General features: G+C 31.6%; 1 protein-coding gene across 1 annotated transcript; it reads right to left on the bottom strand.

The window, feature by feature from the left end:
• Window positions 1-692: 692 nt before the first annotated feature.
• Window positions 693-3256, bottom strand: LOC111411540 (methylesterase 10-like). The gene is made up of 3 exons (XM_023042060.1): window positions 3050-3256; window positions 2320-2454; window positions 693-977 (listed from the first exon to the last, which is right to left on the bottom strand). Exons 1-3 carry the CDS (start codon window positions 3254-3256, stop codon window positions 693-695), a joined length of 627 nt encoding a protein of 208 aa, XP_022897828.1.
• Window positions 3257-12621: the final 9365 nt, after the last annotated feature.

The raw sequence follows: 12621 nt of genomic DNA, 5'->3' as shown, positions 1-12621 counted from the left end.
GAAGGGGGGGGGGGGGGGGGGGGTTGGGAATGTAAGTTTGACATTATAATTTTCTTGTTCGCTTTGTAAATTGTTCAAAAAGTAAAATTGATTTGGTTTGTTCTCTTTGTGAATTGTTCTTTCAGTATATTATTTTTCTAAAGTATTTTTTTTAATTTAAAAATAAAAATATTGTAACTTTACTCTATAAATAAGACATTTAACATATATGTTATCCTAACATGTAATTCACAAAAAATTATTGGTCTTTAACAAAAAATTGAAATGTCAATTTTAAATAAAAATGAGGTATAGTGAAAATAATTATAAAAGGAGGTAAAAAATATTAATTTTTAAAAATTATATTATAGGTTATTTTTAACTTTTTTGGACAAAAATGTGGTGGTTATTAACTTATTCTATTTATTATTTACTTACGAGAAAACCATTTAACTTATTCCATAAGCAAGATCTAAACCCTAATCCCAATTACACGGGCAATAATAAGAAAAAATATAATTAAAAACCCTCAACTTAAATTCAAAATAATAATAATAATAATAATAATAATAATAATAATAATAATAATAATAATAATAATAATTCCAAAAGGTTCTAAACAATATTTTTTAGACAATACAATACGTGTAAGCACTACAGATTCCAACAATAATACGTTTTAGACAAACAGTTTACATATAGTGAGAAATTATTTAATAATATTCTTGTGCTATTTCTTGTAGAAAAACACACAATTCTTGTGGTTTAGAGAGCAAAACCATATGATCTGAACCACAAATGGTTTTCACCAAATCAGGTGGATTTTTTTCTATCATCCACTTTTGAGAGTCCTCCTTAATAATTTTATCTTCCTCACTTATTATATAAGCACGACAAACTGAGCCGTAATTTTGTGTTGAAAGGATTATTTCTTTCAGCATTTCTGCATCATCATAGAGCCCTATGGGTCTCACCAAAAGGGTTGCAAGAGATAAATCCTGTTTCAGCATTTCCTTATACAGACGTATTTGAGAAGCACTAATTGTCCATTTTCTAATATTTGAATAAACTAGGGATGGGAATTTGAATCGTCAAAATCGAAAATCGTAGTTAACCGAATCGAATGGGGCAAAAAAAATCGAATCAATGGTGCAATGTGGTGGATATGGTATTTGATTTTAATGAACCAGTGCGTGGCGGTGCGGGTATGGTATTTACGCCATCGAACCGAAACTGAACCGATTACCCACTAAAAAAAAAAAAAAAAACAAACAATTGAATTGATTATTGGGCTTTACACTATTTTTCTATCCAGCCCAAAGCAAAATTCCTCCATTACATCTACTTGACCCAGCCTGTCAGCCCACTTATCATTAACCCATAATAATAACAGCAGTATGACAGTATATAATGCAAACTCTACTCTCCACAAATCACAAACTCACGCACGGCTTCACTACCTCCACGGTCCAAGCCGTTGTCGCCTATAGAAAAATTTTCACGGGACTTCAGTTTGAATCAGATTGGACTTCAATTTTAAAGAAAAGACAGGACCTTAGGTGAAGGGCCTTCTTAATCAAGATTATTGAAACAAAAATTTCATCTCAGTCATTTTGGTTGTATCTGTAAATTGATTGCATTTTATATCCAATTCCAGTAACGTATTTTTGGGATTTGATGCAGAAATTGTTTCAAATTTTTTTGAAAAGAGGATAAATTCAATCAGTACTGATTATAGTATAGACTTGAGCCAAGTCCGAGGCGTGGTCGAATACAATATATTGTATTTTTGTTTTCATTGACTTTTTTCATAAATTGTTTTATATCAATTTAACGGATGAACTTATAAAAAATAATTTATTTTCGTAGTTATTAACCGAATCGTACCAAACCGATTTACGTGGTTATGGTGCGGTTATGGTTTTGACCGAACCGTCCCATAACCGAACCGTTGCCAACCCTAGAATAAACGCAGATGCCAAAAGCGAAATAAAGTTGAAGCTTTGTTTGGAGGAGTTCAAAATCAATTTTTTATTAGATTTTGATGAAAATCAATAAATTATATTGTTGAAAAATATGTGAGCAATAATTATTGACTTTGATTTAGTATCTGTTTGACAAAAAAAATAATATTTTTGAATAGTGATTTTTAAGAGAGTGTATGGTTAAAAGATAAAGAAAAGTTTTGTGATTACTTGTATAATATTTTATGATTTGAATGTATGGTTGAAAATAAATATATTGAAAAAATCACTTTTAAATAATGATTGTCAAACTGGAGGTTAGATTAAAATCTAAATTTTAATTTATACCAAATAGGGTCAAACTGCATATACTCACCTCTAGAGGGGAAAGTTGATACAAGACATTGGACAAGAACTTGGAGCCAAAGACGAGAGAGGTTGGAGGCTTGTCCTTTCCTTTACCGAATGAGATTTGACTGTCCATAAAACCATGATCCATTTGTCGATTGCACTGAGTAATAGAAATAAGTATGCATAAGTTATTATCAAATTAAGAAAAAAGGGATTATCAGTAAATTAGAAAGGGTTGGAAAAAAAATCCAAAATTCTCCCATCATGTTTTTGTCAAAAATAAAAACCAGATCCTTAATGACAACATGGCTTCATTTTTAATGAAAATCGAAAAATTCAACATGATATGCAATAAAATTCTTGAGGGAGGGTACGTAGTTGGGTGGCTAGATTAAAGTTCGTCGAAATGAAAAATCGATAAAATTATCATCGTAATTCCTTTAATTTCTATTTTATTTTATTCATTCACACTGAAAAATATTTTCTTTTGTCAAATTAAACAAGCTGAAAACAGATTAATAGTTTCTCTTATTTAAATTTAGATCTTACTAAAGGAAAAGAAAAATAAAAACACACAGATAAATAGCTAGAAATGATCTCCCACCTATGTTGAGTAGGAAAAAACATGTTCACCGTTGAGCTAAGTGGCAATAAATTGTCAAAAATGTTAGGCCCACTTCAGTGGTGGGCAAGATAGCCCCTGTCGACCATGGATAGAAGATCATTTTCTGGATAAATGGCATGCCATTAATTACCTCTAGAATAATAGTAGGAACATTAAGGTGAGGAGCAGGCATGAAGGCCGTGACAAAAATAGCGACAGAAATTTTTTGAGGGAACATTTCCATAGCAACAGAAATGGAAATTCCACCCATGCTATGGCCTACTAGAACCACCGTATCATCTGGTGGCAAAGCCGCCATAAATTCGAGAAAATAGTTATTACTTTTCATTTTGGTCATGTTTTCTGATGAAGTGTTTGTTTGGGACAATTACATAATGGTTATATATATAATGCAAGTTGATGTTTCCACTTATGAAGCTTGTTACTTCACCGAAGTATCAAAACAAAATAAGGGGATAAAATAAAGATTTTTCGTGTAATCGTATTTTTTTTAAAGTAAACCCAGGGTTTTCTACGAGCAAATTCTCGTTGACTAATAAAGCATGTTGAAGACAAGACTCAGAGCTTGTATATAAGTGATTATTTAAGAAGTAATTTTTCGAAAACATGTATGGTTAAAATGTAAGTAAAAATTATGAGAAAACATGAAAAATGATAGTTGAAAATGAGTATAGAGAAAAATGATTTTCAAAAAATCACTTCTATCCAAGCACTTAAATAAATAAATAAATGTGTTTTATCTATCAAGTTTTGATGGGAGAAAATAAAATTCAAATTTTTGTAACATTTTAAATCATACACCTCATTTAAAAGTACAAGTTTCTAAAGATGAGTTTCACACGAATTTATGAAATGCTGCCTTAAGCATATGATCTATTCTCTCCATGCTAGATTTTATCAAAAGTCTGATGATATCTAGACATTTTTTTTATTCTCACATTGGGTCTTCAACAAAGAGAAAGAATAGGAAACATAACTAAAAGTGATTCCTTGAAAAAAAATAAAAAAAAAAATTTCTACACTTATTTTCAACCACACTATTCAAAAATAATTATTTTCACATTTCCTTTTAACTTTTTCATAGCACATTTCTTCAAAAAAAAAAAAAAAAAAAAAAAAACCACTTAGAAAAATAATTTTTCGAATAATTCTTTTTCACACAAGGTCTAAACATTTTTCTAGAGGAATTTTGGGTCGACCACTTAGAGATTCTTTTTCAATTTTCTGCCAATTTATTACTAGACATATTAAAAGATCTAAAATAACTAATAAACAAAATTAACTCAATCACAACTTAATGTTGTTATTGTTGGCATAGAAGCTCCAATAATACACGTTGATTCCAAATCAGATTATAAATAACGAGATTTAATGACAATATTGAAGTATACTAGATCACACCACAAAAACACAAGATTGAATTTGTAAAGAAAGAACACAAAGCATAAACGCAGAGAAACGATATTTATTAATTCAACAGTTTGGAGAATACAAGAGAGACTAGTAATACTTCTTCGATGTTACTCTCTACAAACAGATCAGAGGAGCCTCATATTTATAAACCAACCCTAAAATAGTCCTAAAAGGCAAGAAAATATATTACAATTATGAGACGTAATTTCAACAGGATTTTGTTTCCTTATTCAACTTAGTTTCCTTAAACCCTAGGTTAATATTCTCCTAGTCCAAATCGAATACGCATATTCAAAAGACTCATATTTGAGTCATATTCCTAACAATCTCCACCTTGACTCAAATTCCGGTGCTACGAACGAAACTTCTAGATTTCAAATTCATCTACATCGAAATTAACTAGCCAAATCTCCTCAACACAGTAACTACTCCATATAAAGCAAACACTCGTTCTCTACCCGGCGTCCACAATCGACACCTCAACCCAATCCCCAGGGTTTCCAATTCCACCAAGGAATTAATGTTGATCACACAGGGCCGAAGCACACCCTGTAGTAAGAACCAAACCAGATACTTGATCAGAAAGCCCCTTGCTGAAACTCTCCTTCAACGTCCCTAGAAGCATCACCGACATTGCTGACACCATGGTACCTACGCTCGATGATTCTTACCCTAATAACTGAACACAGTGTACTCGCTAAAATTGATGGCAAAGTGGAATCACCAACGCTCTCCCTAGCAGTGTTCTGAATCGACTCAAAGCCCAACACAAGAGGTACTGTACCAAACTGAACTTTTACCACGTTACTAAACTTGTCCAAATGTCTCTTCTTAACTGGTTCTGCACTTCTCTAGAAAATGTACAACTGGGATCTTTTCCGTCCTTCTAGTACAACTCGGAATCCCTTTCGGACCTTCAAGACTCCACTTCCTCCAGAGAATTTATACCCTTTTGCATCCAAGGTACTTAGCGAAATGAGATTTCTTTTCAGGTCAGGAACATGTCGAACTTGATCAATTGTTCTAAATGTTCCATCCCGCAACCTTAATCTGACTCGATCGATTCTTGCAACCCGGCAAGATTGGTTGTTTTCCATGACAACTGTACCTTGTTGAACAGCCTCATATGTCTAAAATAAATTTCTATCGGAACACATATGGTGCGAACATACTGAATCAAGAATCCACTCATTGTCAGGCCTAAATTTCACATCAGATACAACGGTCAACATCACATCTTCACCATTTGAACAACTCTCAACTACATTGGTTTCATCTGAATTCAAAGGTTGCATCTCACAATTTACAGCTAAATCACCTTTAGTCTGCAACATATCGCAATCCTTCCGAATAAGTCCCTTCCTTTTGCAGTAGTAACAGGTCACATTGCTAAATCTAACTCTCAATCTGCCTCTTCGTTAACCACCTTGAGATACAAGACCTTTCCTATCCATTGATGTAGCTCCAACCAAATGTTTCATATTTTTCTTTGAGTGCAAAGTATCATAGACATCTTCTATATTCAATCTATAGTCAAAGTATCTCGACTGTATAAGATAGTATCTCGAAACGACGCATAAGATTCAGGAAGCGAACACAACAGGATCAAGGCAAGATGCTCTTCATCGTACTTAACCTCCAATGTCTCCAGATCTGCAACTATTTTCTTGAACAAGGCAACATGGTCTTTCAACGACTCTCCTTCCGCCATGCAATGTAAATACAGCTTCTGCTTGAGAGTCAGTTTACTTGTAAGACTCTTAGTCATACACAACTGCTCCAACTTCAACTACAAAGTAGCCATCGTTTTCTCCTTCAAGACATCCTGCAAAATATTGTTGGACAGATGAAGATAAATTAATGAAACAGCATTCCAATCCTTCCATTGTTTCTCCTCAGTTGTCCAACCAATTGGCATCCTCTCAATACCCAGCAACGCATCATCCAAATCGCCAAAATAGCCCTCATCTTTAATTGCCACAACGAGAACCTTGTATTGCGATCTAACTGCGGAACATCATATTTCAACCTAGCCATCTCGAAATAATCTCAACCAATTCACAGAAAATCAACAACATCGCTCTGATACCACTTGTTGGGGGCAAAAACTCCAATAACACATGTTGATTCCAAACCGGATTTTAAAGAACGAGATTTAATGACAATATTAAAGTATACTAGATCACACCACGAAAACACAAGATTGAATTTGTAAAGAAATATATAATTGTTTGTTGTTTAAAATTTGGACACCTTTTTTAGGTTGAAATGTGAATGAATTAATGATGATATTGGATGACAATGTATAATAAAATTGGAATGCAATATTGGGTGATTCTTGCTTAACCATGCTTAAACATAGTGTAATGGTCATGTGTAAGCATGGTTTTGTCTACAGAAAACAGAAGCAATTTTTCTTCTGCTATGCGTATGCAAAGAAATAACCATGCGTACGTATGGTTCAAGAATCTAGCCGTTTGGATGATTTTTTTTATTTTTATTTTTTGAATTTCTAGTGCCTTTTTGGTGGAAAGTTCCCAACTTTTCACGAGTGTTTGGAGCCTTTTCATGATATAATGTTAGAGTTCTATAAATAGGTGATAGATTTCCAATTCCAAACATAAGATATCATCATTTATATCTACACTTGATTTTTCCTCATTCCGATACATATTCAAACCTTCTTCAAGTTTTCAACAAGTTCGAAAAGAAAGAATTATTTTGTTTTTTGTGTTTCTTTTTTGAAGACATGTTAATCCTCTAAATTATTTGTCGAAAATCCTAAAAGCATAACAGATAAGGCAAATACCATTTTAAGATAGCATATCATATATGTGTTCAAGCCTTATTTTTCATTTCATGTTTTCATCTCCTTCTCCTCTTCGATTTTTTTAACAATTTAAAAATGTATTTTACTATGATGGAGATGGAAACTATGTTAGTTTTCATCAAATTGATGAATCAAGATTTGGTGCACTTGGATAGATTTGATGGTTCAAACACTATAAGATGGCAAGACAAACTCAAATTCTTTCTAATGACGTTAAAGATCTTCTATGTATTTGATCCAAACAAACCAATTGCCGATGCAATCAAAGAAGATACTGAAGAAGTTCATACAAAAAGAAAGAAGAGGCAAGAGGACGAATTGATATGTTGCGATCACATCCTAAATACTCTTTCGGATCGGTTGTATGATCTATACACTATCATTACTTTGGCAAAGGAAATATGGGGTGCATTTGAAAACAAATATAATGTCGAGAAGGAAAGTATAAAAAAATTTCTTATATCTAAATACTTTGATTTTAAAATGTTAGATAATCTTCATTTGTTGCCTCAAGTACAAGAATTACAAGTCATTGTCAACAAATTAAAAGCAGTGAAAATCGAACTTCCCTTAATCCTTTTAAGTGGGAGCAATATTGCTAAATTTCTAGGGTCTTGGAAAGGATATAGAAAGAAGATTTTTTATAATTCTGAAGACTTCTCTTTAAAAGATATTCAAAAAATCTTCACATAGAGGAAGAATCAAGAGCAAAAAATAAGACCATAAATTCTTTGATGGCTCTTCAAAAGCTAATGCCATGGACAATGTGGATAATTCCAACAAGTACAAGAAGAAAGGGAAGCCTCTTGGTAAAAAGGATAAAGGAAAGTTCAAAACCAAGTCCAAAATGACATTGCTATGTTTGTGAAAAATCGGGACACTATGCAAGAGATTGCAAGCACAAAAGGCAACAATAGAAGAAGGGACAAGTGAATTCCATTGATAAGTTTATCGCAATGGTGAGTGAAATCAATGCGATCCGAAGTAAGGTTTCGAGTTGGAAGTTTGATACCTGTGCAACCATCCATTTGTGTTATGATAAATCTCTTTTGAAAACTTATCATGACATTAATGATGGTCAAGAGATCCAAATGGGAAATGGAAAAAGATCTAAAGTGATAGGCATTGTTGGGAAAGGGCTATTTTATTGAAGGAATTGTCGAACTTTATACCTTTGAGAATTATTCTAATAAAAACAAATATTTTGCTTACGTTATTGATTCATTTAATTTATGACATAGCAGATTAGCACATAAAGGAATAAGTACTATGAAAAGAATGGTTAAATGTGGATTAATATAATGTGAAGTTGATAACTTAAAAAAGTGTGAAACGTGTATTAAATCAAAGATGATTAAAAAGTTATTTAATAGTGTAGTAAGATCAATAAACTTACTTGAACTCATTCATTTCGATATATATGAATTAAATGGTATGCTAACAAGATGAGGTAATAGATATTTCATTACATTCATTAATGATTGCTCTAGATATACTTATGTTTATCTTTTAAAACATAAAGATGAAGCATTCAATGCATTTAAGATATATAAAGCAGAAGTTGAAAATGAATTAGGAAGAAAAATACGTACTTTTAGAAGTGATAGAGGTGGAGAGTTTTTCAATCAAATTCAACGAATTTTGTGAACAAAATGACATTATATACCATTGTTTTGTACCACGTACACCTGAACAAAATGGTCTATGGAAAGAAAGATCATAGGACATTCTTAAAAATGATAAATGCTATGTTACTAAATTCTTAATTACCATATTATTCATGGGTTTAAGCTTTACGTAGTGCTCGTTTATATAGTAAATATGATTCATTTGAAAAGGATTAAGGTTTCTCCATATAAAATACGGAAGAGAAGGAAACCAAATATTAATTATTGCAAAGTGTGGGGGTATCTTACTTCGTGCAAGAACACGGATCTAAAGATAACTTAATTAGGTCCTAGAGGAATCAAATGTGTCTTTGTAGGATATGCTTTAAATAGTAACGCCTATAGGTTATTAAACTTAGAATCAAATGTTATAATAGAATTAAAGGATGTGGAGTTTTTCGAGAATGTGTTGGCAACAAGAAATTCTCAAAAATGAAACTAATGTAGACATTCTGACTTCTAAAGAATCACAAGAAGAGACATCTACAAGAGATGTTGAAAGTGAACCTCGAAAAATAAAAGAACTAGAAAAGAAAAAATGTTTAGAATCAGATGAAATAGATTTTCAACTTATTTTTTTCTACTTAGTAAAGGGAGATAAAAAGAATGTTGTAAGAACAGTTCATTTTGTTCTTCAAGTAAAAAATAATCCAAAAACCTATAAGGAAACAATATCTTTTAGAGATTGCATATTCTAGAAAGATGCAATAATTAATTAAATTAGATTTTATTATATCAAATAACACTTGGGAAATAATTAATTTGCCAAATGGTTCTAAATCCATAGGTTGTAAACGGGTGTTTAGAAGAAAATATAATTCCGATAGAATACTCAATACCTATAAACCTAGGTTAATAGCTAAAGGGTATAGGCAAAATGAATGAATGGATTATTTTGGCACGTATGCACCCGTGGTTAGGATTACCTTGATGAGGATTTTGTTTGCATTCATATCTATTAATGTTTTACATGTTCATCAAATGAATGTTAAGACAACATTTATAAATGGAGATCTCGAAGAATATGTCTATATTGAACAACTGAAAGGGTTTGTTCTACTTGAAAATTAACATAAGATATGCAAATTAATCAAGTCTTTATATGGTTTAAAACAAACATCTAAAAATGGCATGAAAAAATTGACACTACTATTATGTCATATGATTTTACTTATAATTCAGTTGATAAATGTTTGTTTATCAAAGTATGTAATAATATTATTACATTTGTATGCCTTCAAGTGGATGATATGTTAACTATTAGTAATGAAATAGAAGCGATTAAAGAGACGAAAATATTTCTATCTTCCACGTTCAAAATGAAAAATTTTGTACAAGTGAACACTATCCTCGGTATCAAAGTTAAGAAGAATGGTGGAGGCTATTCACTAAGCCAATCACATTATGTTGAGAATGTGATAAATAAGTTCAAACATTTGAACATTAAAAGGACAAGTACCCCATTGAATTCAAGTATCAAGTTAGTAAATAATGATAGAAGAGCAATAGCTCAAATTGAGTAGACAAGTGCAATCGGAAGTCTAATGTATGTGGTACAATGTACAAGATCACATGTTGTATTTGTCGAGAGTAAACTAAGTAGGTTTACTAGTAATCCAAGTTCGGAGCATTGGAAGGCCCTAGGAAGGATTCTTGTTACTTAAAGAAAATAAAAAACTTTGGACTACAATACACAAAGTTCCCCCACCATTCTTGAAGGATATATTGATGCTAGTTGGATAACGAGTACGGGAGAAAATAAGTTTACTTTGAGGTGATGTTGCTTTAATGGAGAGTCAGAGTTTATCTATTAAAAGTTCAACGAATAAGATAAGTGCAATGCCATAAAAGAACTAAGCGAGTTTTAGGAACTTGTGAAAACATAACACTCGTGTGTGTTATTTCACCGGTATTGTTATGAGGAATAACTGGTTCAAAGCTATTATGCTGCCTAAAATTTCGACAATACTTTGTGAGATTTATACTATGGTTAGATTCAAATCGAAAATATCTAATCCTTAAGCATTAATGTTACCAGGTATGAATACTTAGAAATTTTGTACGAGTAGGGGATTCCTATATAATTGTTTGTTGTTCAAAATTTTGGCACCTTTTTTGGATTGAAATGTAAATGAATTAATTATGATATTGGAAGACAATGTTGAATAAAATTGGAAGGCAATGTTGAGTAATTTCTGCTTAACCATATGTAACCACAAGCTAAATGGCCATGTGTAAGCATGATCTTGTCTGCAAAAAAAAAAAAAAGCAATTTTGCTTCTACTATGCATACGCAAGGATATAGCCAGGTGTACACATGGTTCAAAAATATAACCGTTGGGCTATTTTTTATTTGAATTTCTGGCATCTTTTGGTAAAAAGTTTCAAACTTTTCAAGAGTATTTGGAGCCTTTTTGTGGTATAATGTTAGAAATCTATAAATAGGTGATAATTTCAATTTCAAACATAAGAAAATAACATAAGATATCATCATTTATTTGTACACTTGATTTTTCCTCATTCTAATACATATTTAAACCTTCTTCAAGTTTTCAACAAGTTCGAAAAAAAAAAGAATCATTTTGCTTTTGTGCTTCTTTCTTGAAAACTAGTCAATCCTCTAAACCATATGTGTTTAAGCCTTATTCTTCGTTTCTTGTTTCCATTTCCTTCATCTCCTCTTCGATTTTCCAACACTCAAGCGTGGACATGGGCCGTGGTTTATGGGTTATGTGCAAGTTGATATGCTATTGTTTGGACAACAATAATAATCGTAGATATTTATATATTTTTAATATAATAAGTGGCGTAGTGCTGAGTGTGCTACATGGCGACGACCGCTAGAAGTCGACAATTACAACTCCAAATGGACATCCGTATAAATCCCCCTTTCCTAATTTCTTTTGTTTCAATTCTACTGCACTATAATGGCATATTCTTCTCTGCACTATTCTCTCTCTTGCATTTTCTATTTTGAATATTTTAGTCCTTCTGTTTAAAAAATTTCAAAATGCAAGTTGTTTCATTGATCTTGTAACTATGGATCAAGTGCTACTATTATAATGCATAAGAGTTGTTTCTTGGGAGGTGAGTACCGGAAGATCTTCATCACCAATGCGTGGCATTATCATTTTAAGGAAAAAGGGTCCGACAATTGCCTCAATCATATTTCGAAGTCTGCTTCATCCATCTCTTTTTTCTAAATTCTGTTTATTTTATTTGGATAAGTCCGTTAGTGGACATTTCGTCCACTTAATACCATGTAAAATTATTTTGAGAACATACTTTGCACCCAAATTTTCTAATAATCTTAAGACGATAAATATTTACTTATATGATTGTGTTATAAAATAAAACTTCATGTGCTAATTTATGTTCTAATACGACGAAACGAGTTTACTTGCGTAAACTGAATCAATATATGTTTGCTGTTTGACATTAAGTCCACGATCTCATGAATTTTCTACATTCATTTTATCAAAATCATTTTCAATTTATTTTTTTTATAAAATAATTTTGTATATAGACACATAATTTTTCCCACTTTTTAACACATGTTCTCCAAATCAATCATTTTTAAAAAAATTTATTCTAAGAAATTCTATGTCTTAAACGGTTATAATTCATACTCTAGTCATAAATATTATAATCTTGCGTGACAATACCAAGCTCTTAATTCTAGAATTGGTTATGCATGTTCATTCTGTTTTTATAATTGGTAAAGTAAATTTAGTTTGCATATCATAAAGTTAATAATCATTTAATCCAATTTGTCTACAATATACTTAACTT

The sequence above is a fragment of the Olea europaea genome, chromosome 15 (genome assembly GCF_002742605.1).
Source record: "Olea europaea var. sylvestris chromosome 15, O_europaea_v1, whole genome shotgun sequence".
Lineage (NCBI taxonomy): Eukaryota > Viridiplantae > Streptophyta > Magnoliopsida > Lamiales > Oleaceae > Olea > Olea europaea.
This window is presented reverse-complemented; position numbering and strand designations above follow the sequence as displayed.